At 33.0% G+C, this 12,415-nt stretch overlaps 1 protein-coding gene across 1 annotated transcript in view; it reads left to right on the plus strand.

The window, feature by feature from the left end:
- Positions 1–5: 5 nt before the first annotated feature.
- LOC132721774 (chromosome-associated kinesin KIF4-like) overlaps positions 6–12,415 on the plus strand; it is a gene marked incomplete at both ends in the record, with an annotated part of 30,961 nt that continues 18,551 nt past the window's right edge. Inside the window, 9 exon segments of the mRNA XM_060706151.1 lie at positions 6–45; positions 48–142; positions 560–643; positions 1,688–1,854; positions 2,089–2,183; positions 6,506–6,625; positions 7,457–7,685; positions 8,030–8,126; positions 9,345–9,481. Coding sequence (XP_060562134.1) covers positions 6–45; positions 48–142; positions 560–643; positions 1,688–1,854; positions 2,089–2,183; positions 6,506–6,625; positions 7,457–7,685; positions 8,030–8,126; positions 9,345–9,481 — 1,064 coding nt within the window.

Consider the following 12,415-nt stretch of genomic DNA (forward strand, 5'->3'; position numbering starts at 1 on the left):
TTACTATGGGTGGTGGTTACGAAGATTCCCTGAAGATGGACCCTGACGTATGGGTATTATACCTAGGATTGTACAGGAAATCTTTAATACCATCAGTGAGAAAGAGAATTACAAATTCAAAGTAGCAGTTTCATATTTAGAGGTAAATTATCAGTGTTGAATTGTAAGATCTTACATTGTGTATTGCCTTTGAGGAAGAAACTTGCATGGTACAATGGTCCAAGTCCTAAATTGTTTCTTCAAACCAGTTATACTATTTGTTTTTTCTCACAGTAGTAATAGACCAAAAAACAAGGTCTGAAGTGACTGGCCTCGAATCACTTCACTTTATCAATTGTAGTTCAAATACTGCTAAGAGTTTGCATTGAATGTATTATTTGAAGTTAGGATGCTATCAAGCATAGAAGGTTTATACCTGTGCTTTGCCTGTTCCAAAGAAAAATATGAGAAGTCTTTTTTCCATCAGTTTAAGTCTTTATACAGTAATCTGTATGTAGACACACACAAAAAATCAAGGATAATTTGAAAAGTTATTAATTTAGCTTGTTTTTATATTCAGATCATTAATGAGGATTTGCAAGATCTGCTTGTCAACAACAAAAAAGAATCTTTAACAATAAGAGAAGAAAATGGAGTCATAAAGGTATGTGAAAATAATTTTATCGGCAATTAGTCATTTTGTGAAATTTACTCATTCCTAAGAAATGATAGTTTGGCTGCAAATGACTTTCACAGTATGATAGTATGTTATGGTATGATGAATTTTCACTTTGTGCTTAAAAAGTGTAAATACTGGATCTGTTGATATATTGGGGCTTTTCTACTCACACAGACATCAATGTAACACTGGTTAGTGTTTCACATGAAACTTTTTGAAGATATTTGTGTGTAACTTTACACACTTAATTACGAAAATATAAGATCAATGTCCAAGCCATGGATTTTGATAGAATTATTGCCCTTTTTGAACTTGTAAAATTCTTTGGAAAAATTTGCATGCAACATTACTCTTTAAAATTGCTTCACTCAATACATGTCTTCAGGACCATTATTTTAGGACACTGTCCAAGGTCCATAACTGACATGGATTTTTACAGAATTATGACCGTGTGTAAACTTAAAATATTCATGGTGCATCATCAGTCCTCATAATTACTGAAGGTATTCACTTAAAACTTAAAATATGGATTTTACATCATAATTAAAAGTCACTGTTTAAGGACCATAATTCTAGCATGGATTTTGAAATAATTATGGCTCTGAGTTGTACTTTGAAAAAATATTTGATAAAGTTTTGCACACAACATCACTCTTCAGTACTACTGTATACACGTCTTCAGAATCATAATTGGAAGTCACTTTCCAAGGCCTATAACTGACATAGATTATGACTGAATTATGACCCCATGTGAACATAGAAAAATCATGGTTCAGGCTTTCATGCAATATACAAAACTGCTGAAGATATTCACTTGAAACTTGATAAATTGTCTATGGGATTCATAATGTTTTTTATGATATGAAGCAAAACAAAACAAACAAAATAAACAAAACAACAAAACCTGAAAAAACAACAAAACTGTGTTATTCAAAGAAAACCATGTAATTTCCTACAAGTTAATAAATATATGGAAACAAGTTGAATGGAATTATAAAGAATAATGCTATATTTGTGTGATGTTTTCAGCTTCCTGGTTTACGAGAAGTACCAGTTAGCAATACTGAGGAGACAATGAAATTTTTAGAGCAAGGTTGTAACAACAGGACCACAGCTGCTACTGCCATGAATAACACATCCAGTAGATCACATGCCATCTTCTCTGTTTATATAGAACAACAACACGAGGAAGATATGTAAGTTTATGTCAGCTAAATGTCATATCATCCCTGTTAAATTCTGGTTTTATACTTACTTCCATTGTAATAATATTTTTATCTCAACATAAAAAACCATTTACAAGTGAGTTCTACAGCAGTATGTTCTGAAAAATCATTCAGGATTTATCCATGTGTAGATATAATTCTTACTCAGCATGGTTTTATGACTTGTATTCTACATATATCTATATTTATATTTTTTTCTGTTAGAAATGACTTCTGGAAGGTCAAATTGCAGCTGGTGGATTTAGCAGGGTCAGAGAGGGTCAAGAAAACACATGCAGAAGGCGCAAGACTTAAAGAAGGTACAACACTTTTTTACAAGTTTAATCTTTGGACACTAAATCCTGTATTATGTACCCAGATGTTCTCTTTTTCTACTAGATCTCTTGAATTAAGGTTGCCTTGCATTTTTTACTTGTAATTTTTTACTGTTTATTACTTTATGACATTGTCATATATTTGAGGCCAGATGAATGATGTAAATAATAAAACTACTCATTTTGATATTAAAAGTTGGTTCTAGTCAAGATCTAGTCATTATGATGATATAACAGATAAACAGTTATAAAACAGAACTATGGTTTAGTTGGTATTGAATTAGATAGACTTAAGTATTAAAACCTGCTTTCATTTGTCTAAAATGTGTGTAACATTGTGGTACAACAAAGATACTGTGATAAAATATTGATTTTTAGCTCGACTATTCGCAGAATAATCGAGCTAATGCAGTCACCCATTTGTCGGCGTCGGCGTCCCTGTGGTTAAGTTTTTGTATGTAAGCTGGTATCTCCATAACTACTGAAGGGAATGGATTGAAACTTCACACACTTGTTCTCTGTGATTATCTAAGATGATTGGCACAAGTCCCATAACTCTGATTTGCTTTTTTTCATAATTATGCCCCTTTTTTGACTTAGAAATTCTTGGTTAAGTTTTTGTATGTAAGCTGGTATCTCCATAACTACTGAAGGGAATGGATTGAAACTTCACACACTTGTTCTCTGTGATTATCTAAGATGATTGGCACAAGTCCCATAACTCTGATTTGCTTTTTTCATAAATATGCCCCTTTTTTCGACTTAGAAATTCTTGGTTAAGTTTTTGTATGTAAGCTGTTATCTCCATAACTACTGAAGGGAATTGATTGAAACTTCACACACTTGTTCTCTGTGATTATCTAAGATGATTGCCACAAGTCCCATAACTCTGATTTGCTTTTTTTCATAATTATGCCCCTTTTTCGACTTAGAAATTTTTTGGTTAAGTTTTTGTATGTAAGCTTTATCTCCATAACTACTGAAGGGAATTGATTGAAACTTCACACACTTGTTCTCTGTGATTATCTAAGATGATTGGCACAAGTCCCATAACTCTGATTTGCTTTTTTACATAATTATGCCCCTTTTTCGACTTAGAAATTCTTGGTTAAGTTTTTGCGTGTAAGCTGGTATCTCCATAACTACTGAAGGGAAAGGATTGAAACTTCACACACTTGTTCTCTGTGATTATCTAAGATAATTGCCACAAGTCCCATAACTCTGATTTGCTTTTTTACATAATTATGCCCCTTTTTCGACTTAGAAATTCTTGGTTAAGTTTTTGCATGTAAGCTGGTATCTCCATAACTACTGAAGGGAATGGATTGAAACTTCACACACTTGGTCTCTGTGATTATCTTAGATGATTGGTACAAGTCCCATAACTCTGATTTGCTTTTTTTGCATAATTATGCCCCTTTTTCGACTCATGAATTCTTGGTAAAGTTTTTGCATGTAAGCTTGTCTCTCCATAACTACTGAAGGGAATGTATTGAAACTTGAAGAGTGTACCTTTTCGGACAATTTTATGTATTCATATAGGTAAGCATTATTATACTCAATGAAACACCCTTGTGACAAATTTTCGAATAGTCGAGCGTTACTGTCCTCCGACAGTTCTTGTTATTACATGCTTTTCGGTGGTTTATAGAAATATATCAGTGATATAAAACTGGTAATTTCACTGTTTGAAACAGTGAAATTACCACTTTGATAATTTCACTGTTTTGAATTTAAGCCCCTTACGTTGTTTCAGTGAAATACCAGCGTGCACAGTACTGGGTACCAACTTAATGATGTGACGTCGTAAATGACGTCACGTTGTATTATTTTTTGGCGCGCTTTTCATTCAGTATTAGATTTAATGTCTTTTTAAAACGTTTATTTGCATATAATAAAAAGAAAATTTGTTTAGTTTAGTGTAAGATCGAAATATATTCACCTTGTGAACACCAAAAGTTCATATTTCACTCGTGGCTGCGCCACTCGTGAAATATACCTTTTGGTGCTCACTCGGTGAAATATATTCCATTCTTACACTGAACTAAACAAATATCCTCTATATAATACATTTTCAGCTGCAATACCAAACTTTAAGTCGAATAGTCCAAGATAATTTTAATTCAGAAAATGCCAACCTGTTTTCTGAAATCTTCTTTTACTGAAATAGCCCTATTATCCCTACTTTTTGTCCCCCGCCTTTTCGAAGAAAAAAGGGGGATATAGAAATAGGCTCCGTCCGTCCGTCCGTCTGTCCGTCCGTCCGTCACACTTTCGTGTCCGGTCCATAACTTTGTCATTTATGAAAGGAATTTGAAATAACTTGGCACAAATGTTTATTATAATAAGAGGATGTGTCATGCGCAACAACCAGACCCCTACCTCCAGGGTCAAGGTCGCACTTGCTCATTCAAGGTCAACATTGCCTATTTGAGGGTATATGTCGTGTCCGGTCCATAACTTTCTTATCTATGAAGGGATTTTGTAAATACTTGCCATAATTGTTCACAATAATCAGACGATGTGTCATGCGCAAAAACCAGTCACCTACCTTCAAGGTCAAGGTCACACTTGGAGGTCAAATATTAACATAGTCTGTTACAGGATATATTTCGTGTCCGGTCCATAACTTTGTCATTTATCAAAGGAATTTGAAATAACCATAACTTTGTCATTTATCAAAGGAATTTGAAATAACTTGGCACAAATGTTTGTTATAATAAGAGGATGTGTCATGCGCAACAACCAGATCCGTACCTTCAGGGTCAAGGTCGTACTTGCTCATTCAAGGTTAACATTGTCTATTTGAGGGTATATGTCGTGTCCGGTCCATAACTTTCTTATCTATGAAGGGATTTTGTAAATACTTGCCATAATTGTTCACAATAATCAGACGATGTGTCATGCGCAAAAAACGGTCACCTACCTCCAAGGTCAAGGTCACACTTGGAGGTCAAATACTTACATAGTCTGTTACAGGGTATATTTTGTGTCCGGTCCATAACTTTTTCATAGATCCAAGGATTTTGAAAATACTATGCACAAAAAGTCACTATAATAAGAGGATGTGTCATGCGCAACACCTGCATCCCTACCTCCAAGGTCAAGGTCACACTTAGAGGTCAAAAATTAACATAGTCTGTTATAGGGTATATTTTGTGTCAAATCTAGAACTTCTTCATAGTTCAAGGGATTTTAAAAAGAACTTGGCACAAATAGTCACCATAATAAGACAATATGTAAGGTACAACACCTGCACCCCTACATCCAAGGTCAAGGTCACACTTAGAGGTCAAAGGTTAACAGAGTCTGTTATTTGGTATATTTTTTGTCCCGTCCATTACTTCTTCATAGATTAAGGGATTTTGAAAATACTTGGGACAAATAGTCACAATGATTAGATGATATGTCATGCGTAACATCTGTGTCCCTACCTCCAAGGTCAAGGTCACACTTAGAGATCAAAGATTTACATAGTCTGTTATTATAAGGGTATATTTTGTGTCCAATCTATAACTTCTTCATAGTTCAAGGGATTTTGAAAATACTTGGCACAAATAGTCTCAATAATAAGACGTTATGTCATGCACAACACCTGCTCCCCTACCTCCAAGGTCAAGGTCACACTAAGAGGTCAAATCTTAACATGATAGATTTTTAAATTCCGTGTTTCATTTTATTTTGTTAACAAATTTATTGTTACATTTGCAGATCTAGCATTGATCATAATTTTGGAGTAAATGTCCTGAGATCCATTATAACCTCAATCTTTTGAAATAGCACAATTTTATGCTTCATATAAAATTTCCCGAGGCGGGGGACGTTGGTAACTCTGTTACAAATTCTTGTTTTTGAAGTAATGAAAAGATGAAAATTGATGCTTGAAAAAATATTACTTCAGTTGAATTTTCTGTTCCTTGTGATTAGTAATTATGGTTAAAGAAATAATTGTTTCATTTTGTCAGTTTTTTTTTCATCCAGGGCATGTTTTTCAAGTATGGACCAATATAAAAGTACACACAACCTGCCGCATTAGTATATTATGGTTATTTCAAACTAATATATAAAGAAAGTACCTTCTTAAAATCAAATATCCCTACTGTGCCCTACTTTGGGATAAAGTGACACTACTCTTTCCTTCTTTTTGTTGAAGAGACAGTTGAAATTGGATCTAGGCCTAACAAGGATGCTTTGATAAAGATATGATTAAAGATATCTTCATACAAACTTGTTTTCAATGTCTGTATTTCTCCCCCCCCCCCAATAAAAAAGAACAACCAATAGTAAATTGTGTCTTATTTTTGTAGGTATAAACATCAACAAAGGGCTATTAGCTCTAGGAAATGTTATAAGTATTCTTGGAGACGAGACAAAGAAGATATTACATGTACCATATAGAGACAGCAAACTTACCAGGATATTACAAGGTGGGTGTTTATATGTTTTAGTGTTTTACTTGTTATGAAACATTGAGAGAATTATTGCATGTGCAAAGTTTTTTGAAGAGAAAATTGCATTTGGTTTTCTGTATAAAGTGTATTGTTTCCAATTAGTTTCTCTAGGGAGTGACAGTGAATTACTGAATGTAAATATATATTGTATATATATTCAGGACGATTGTTGCTTCTAGGACAAAACATAAGGGGGACACTAATGTTTATTATAGGTTGAAATTTTGAGGAAGAATTGCGAGACACATAATATTATTGTTAAAACTTGCCTTGGAAACAGGTTATTGCATAAAACTGCTCATTTCTATTAGACACACTTCAAAGCATATGAGAGTGTTTCACAAAGTTTATAGCTTGAAAAATTTGTTTTTCACTTCTTCTTGGATCCTTAAGATTCAAAAGGAGATGTAGATTTTGCTGATATCACTTGAGAAATGTTTTTCATCTGCGAACTGTATTTAGATCCAATAAACTGGGTCAAGTGCATCTGTCTTTGCCAATTTGTTGAACTAACATGGTACCAGTTCTTTTAAATGAATAATGTGTACAGCATAGTAAGTCGAAGCAAAATCACCAGAAAGGGAGAAAGGCTCACTACAGTAAAATATGAAAAATTAAGGGATAAATTGTGTGCATGGCCCCTGGGGTCAAATTTAAGTGGACACTAAACATTGTATAATTCCCAAGGCCAGGATCCTGTGCTGTAAAAGCAACAGTGCAGGATAGTCATTAATATTACATACATTACTTTATGTGTATGTTTAGTTTTTTAACAATTTTTGCTAGTTTTGAGAGTTCTGTTTTCAGATTCACTGGGTGGAAATAGTCATACATTAATGATTGCTTGTGTTAGCCCAGCAGACAGCAATATGGAAGAATCTTTAAATACACTAAGATATGCAGACAGGGCTAGAAAGATCAAAAATAAGCCAGTGGTGAACTGGGACCCACAGACTGCAGAAATAATGAGGTTGAAGGGACAGGTTCAACAGCTAACAATGAAGTTAATCAACGCAGGGCTCACAGAGCTTGATAGGTAATATAAGATACTGGTCAAACATTAGAAAATCTAAATGTCAGTGATTAGAACTCATAACTTTAACATTGATTTTACCTAATTATTGCCATTTGTAGGTTGAGAAAAAAATAATTTATGGTTTTAAATGCAACTTTATAACAAAGGAAGGTCTTCTCAGTAATGATTAAACGTCAAACGTCACTTGTTAAGACTCGGGCATGTACTTATGTCGGTGATTTTTACCAAATTATTTCAAATTTTGACTTGAGAAAATCCCACCTGGCTTTTGTTTTACTATCTAGTTTTCAGGTTAGCTAAATGTGCTGCCAATGTGACCTCATATTGTAAATGATATATTTCAGTGAAAGTGACTTGAACATAGTTAAACCTGATTCACCTACCAGAGAAAAAGACGCTCAAGCTCTACAGAAATGGATAGATAAATGTAAAGAATTAGAGGTATGTACATGTTGTTGTGCTCTAATTCTTTCACTGCTGATGATATACTATATAAATAAAATTGCAAAACACACTAAAAATATATTTTGAAAGTTTTGTTTGGTTCAGTATATCATATTTTCATGAAACTGGAATTTTGACATTTAAAAGAATCATTTGTAGATATTTTAGCTCAGGAAAATTATCTAAAATAAAGACTAATTTTTTGTGCAGTTTTATGTCATTTTGTTCACTTGCATTTATAAAATTTGCAAATGATAGCAAGCAAACAAAATGTTATTTTAATTGTCAAAATTGTCATATGATCAGGAAATATACAATATATTTTAATACTGCACATTTGTAATGTCATTTTTCATTGGATAATCGTGACTTTTATATATATTTATATACACGGCTGCTGTCGATTTATGAAAAAAAATTTACTGTTTTCTCTAAAAATGATGCTTGCTGTATTATTACTTCGTCATAAAGATTGTTGACTGGTTATATGGCCGTATATAAAGCTGTTTGCAATATAACCTGAGTCGTTATATTTACAAATAGTCGTTTATATAGGGCCATATAACCTGTCAACGATCTTTATAACTAATAATATATAGGAACGTACATAGTTTTGTATGGTGTATAATTAGGATATGAATTCACTTTTATAGGCATTGATGAAAGTGTTTAAGATGTTAATAAAATCCTTGAATGATGTTAAATTTCTACATATGTTTTGTGTAAAAAAGAGAGCATAAAGTTTGATTTAGCCAGTTACATAGCCAGTCAGCACAATAACTTACCTCAACATGTCTTTGAAAACATGTAGTTAATTTCAGTACAAGTTTACAAAAGTACATTTAAAATATACTCTAGTTTTCCACATTACAGTTTATTTTATGCATACACCAGTGTTAAACATGTTTTGATACATAATTTTCCTTAAAGAAGTAAAGAAAAGAGTTGCTCAACCTTTACCATGCTAAATATCTTAACAGGACTTGTCCATCTTTCAATCTGGACAAAATCATCATTTTGAGCGAAATTGTCTTCCAAAAAATGTAGTGAATAAATAAGGAACAGTGCAGATCAGATTGAGAATTAGACAGCACAGGTAAGCCGGCTGATCTTGGACTTCACTGGTAGCAAGGGGTGGAATCTGTTGCCACCAGCAAGCTAGGAGTTAAGACTGCTTTTCTTTGTTTTCTGAACACGATTATAATTATTGTATAGGAGGAGGTTATAAACCTGCACAAGGAGTTAAGAATATCAGTTGACCAGGCAGCTACAATGGGGGAGAAGGCATTAAGATGGGAGATGAAATGTGAAAGACTAAAGTCACGTCTAAAGGAGCTGGAATCTAATATAGGGTAGGCAAAGTCTTCCTTACATGGCTATCTTATATTATTTATGTTTTATATTATAATATTTTATTATTGCATTATATAGAGAATAATAGGTTGGTGCCGTGGATGGAGAAAGTTTATCTGGCGAGGCGGAGGAATTTATTGGGTGAGCCGAAGGTGAACCCAATAAATTCCGGAGCAGAGCCAGATAAACTTTCTCCATCCACGGCACCAATCTATTATTCTATTTATCCTGTCACCGTTTTTTTTTAAGAATTTTATAAGGCAAACTACCTTTAATCACACTATCGGAAATGTTTCTATATAAACAAAGAAGGCCCGAAGCGTGCATTATTCTACAACAATGCACTCGCCGTTCTTATTATCTCCCTGTGTATTTTCACATTGAGGGCGCCATTTTGTTTGAAAAATGTGATAAATAAAAACAATTTTTTTGTCGAATTTTGTTGTGAAAACTATCTAGAATGAAAGAAAATGGTCTAACTAAGAAAATGAATTTGAACACCAATATCTTTTATTCAGTCGTTAACGCTGTACAGACGTTTAAAGTATTGTTTACGTGACGTCACAATGTAGCGCCAAACAGCACGTGCAAAACAATCAAATCAAGTACGCTATTTTAATGTCGCAAACGAGTTAAGTTTTACATTTATTTCACTTTTAATAATTTTTATTTCGCTTGAAAAATTATAGTGTGAAATAAAATAAACAAACAAAGTTTTATCAACGTTTCCAAAATTCGTTATTCTCCACACAGAAGATTTAACGACAGTTTTTATATATTTTTCTTGAAAAGTAGTCCGGCAAACATGCATACCACGTGATCAAGTGCCGTAGATCAGTAAAAATATACGGCACCTTGTTATCAGGCCGAAATTGATACAAGTGACAGGATAAAATCTAATTCTCAGTGTACTCTGTTTTGACTGATTTATTAGTGTTAGGAATGAGATATTTCATTTACACTTAAACTTAACACACTTGTGACAAAACAAACATGTTGAATAGTTCAAATACGACATTGAAATGACCATAACTGTCAAGGTCAAATTATAGAAATTTGATAAAATTGCCAAAACTTTGTTATTAATAGACAATACTGATTCATACTATAAGGAAACAAATCATATGACAAAACCTACAGGTAATTTAAGTATGACTTTACTGTTACATTTGTCTTGTAATTTTGCATAATTTGCAGGCCTAGACATTAACTTTTGAATAAGGTTGACCTGTCGGGCAAGTAGTTTTTAAAACTACTTGCCCTGACCTAAGACTTACTTGTCCTGACCTAAAAATGGTAAAAATGTATAAATCAGAAAAACAAACAAGCTCATACATTATTAAATACTTCTTGTTTTAGGTCATAAACTGCACATTTTGTTTATGAAATTGATTGTTAGTTAGACACAAATATTTTTTGTATTTAGTTTTTCTAAAACATCGGTTCATCTGTTTATTCAATGTGAATATACTTCGGTCATGTACATTTGTTGATGTAGGAAACGGAAGGGAAAATATGAGCATGCGCCGCGGTAAGGTAATTCCCCGTTCAATCATCAAGTCAACAGCCGTAAACGAGTCTTCGTTGTGTTCATAATGTTGTTATATTAGATTAAACAATAAATCATTTTAAATGCAAAAACTTTATTTAACAATTACATTTAAAGATCAATATGATTATTTACATATTTTTAATGATATCTTTACATGCAAACATCAAAATTTAAACAACAGCTAACCCGGGAATTACCTTGTACAAAATTAGATATAGTCTATTATTAGAACAGGGAATTACCTTACCGCGGCGCATGCTCATATTTTTCCTTCCGTTTCCTACATCAACAAATGTACATGACCGTAGTATATTCACATTATTGATAATGATTTATGGTGTATTTTGTTTTAAAGATGTTTATAAATGAAAAGATGTTATTTCTATTCATTTTGTACATGCATTTTGTCAATGATGCTTTTTATTTTCACTTGCCCTGTCGGACAAGTGCTTTTCAAAATAACTTGCCCGGACCAAACTTTTAGTTGTCCCGGGCAGTCAGACAACCGTTAATGTCGAGCCCTGAATTTGCCATAACTCTGTTATTTGTATACAAATTTGATACAGACTTTGACAAAACAACACTTGACAAATTGTCGAATCATTTAACTTGAGCTGAAAATGATGTTGACAATAAATGATCATCAAGGTTAAGTTATTTAAAAAAATTAAATTATCCTTACTTTGTTATTTTTGGACAGTTGAAACTCATTCTTTAAAGAATTAATAAATACTTATGGCAGAATAAACATATTGAATTAATGGAAGTTACTAGTATGACATTTACATGTAAATGACCGTGACTGTCTAGGTCACATATGAAATATATTCTTCAATTCTGTAAAACTTTCCTGATAGTCATTGACTTAAGTTAATATTTTGACCAAATACCATGTTTAACATCATAATAATAAATGAGTTTGACCTTGAATCTTTATTGACCTTGACCATCAAGGTCATGTTTTAAAAATTAATTAAATTTAGCAATAACTTAGTTATTAAATGATAGATTGAATTCATACTTTGATAAAACAACAGTTAAAGCAAACAATGATATTGAGTACTTTAAATATGACTTTTAACTATGAATGACCTAAATCCAATAGTGATTTTTATGCCCCCACAGAGTGGGAGCATATAGCGTTGCACTTGTCCGTCCGTCCGTCCGTCACGCCGTACGTCTGTCTGTCTGTACGTCCCGAAATCTTGTGAACGCAACTCCTCTTAAACCGGATGACAGATTTTGCTTAAACTTTCAGGGATGAACAACCTTAATATGTAGATGGTAGTAAAGGAAGAAATTTTCGCTGCGACCAAATTTAACAGAATTATGGCCCTTTGTTGATTTTTTCACTATATACTATGTAGAAATTTTGTGAACG

The sequence above is a fragment of the Ruditapes philippinarum genome, unplaced genomic scaffold (assembly GCF_026571515.1).
Source record: "Ruditapes philippinarum isolate M1 unplaced genomic scaffold, ASM2657151v2 ctg11107_1_1_1_1, whole genome shotgun sequence".
Lineage (NCBI taxonomy): Eukaryota > Metazoa > Mollusca > Bivalvia > Venerida > Veneridae > Ruditapes > Ruditapes philippinarum.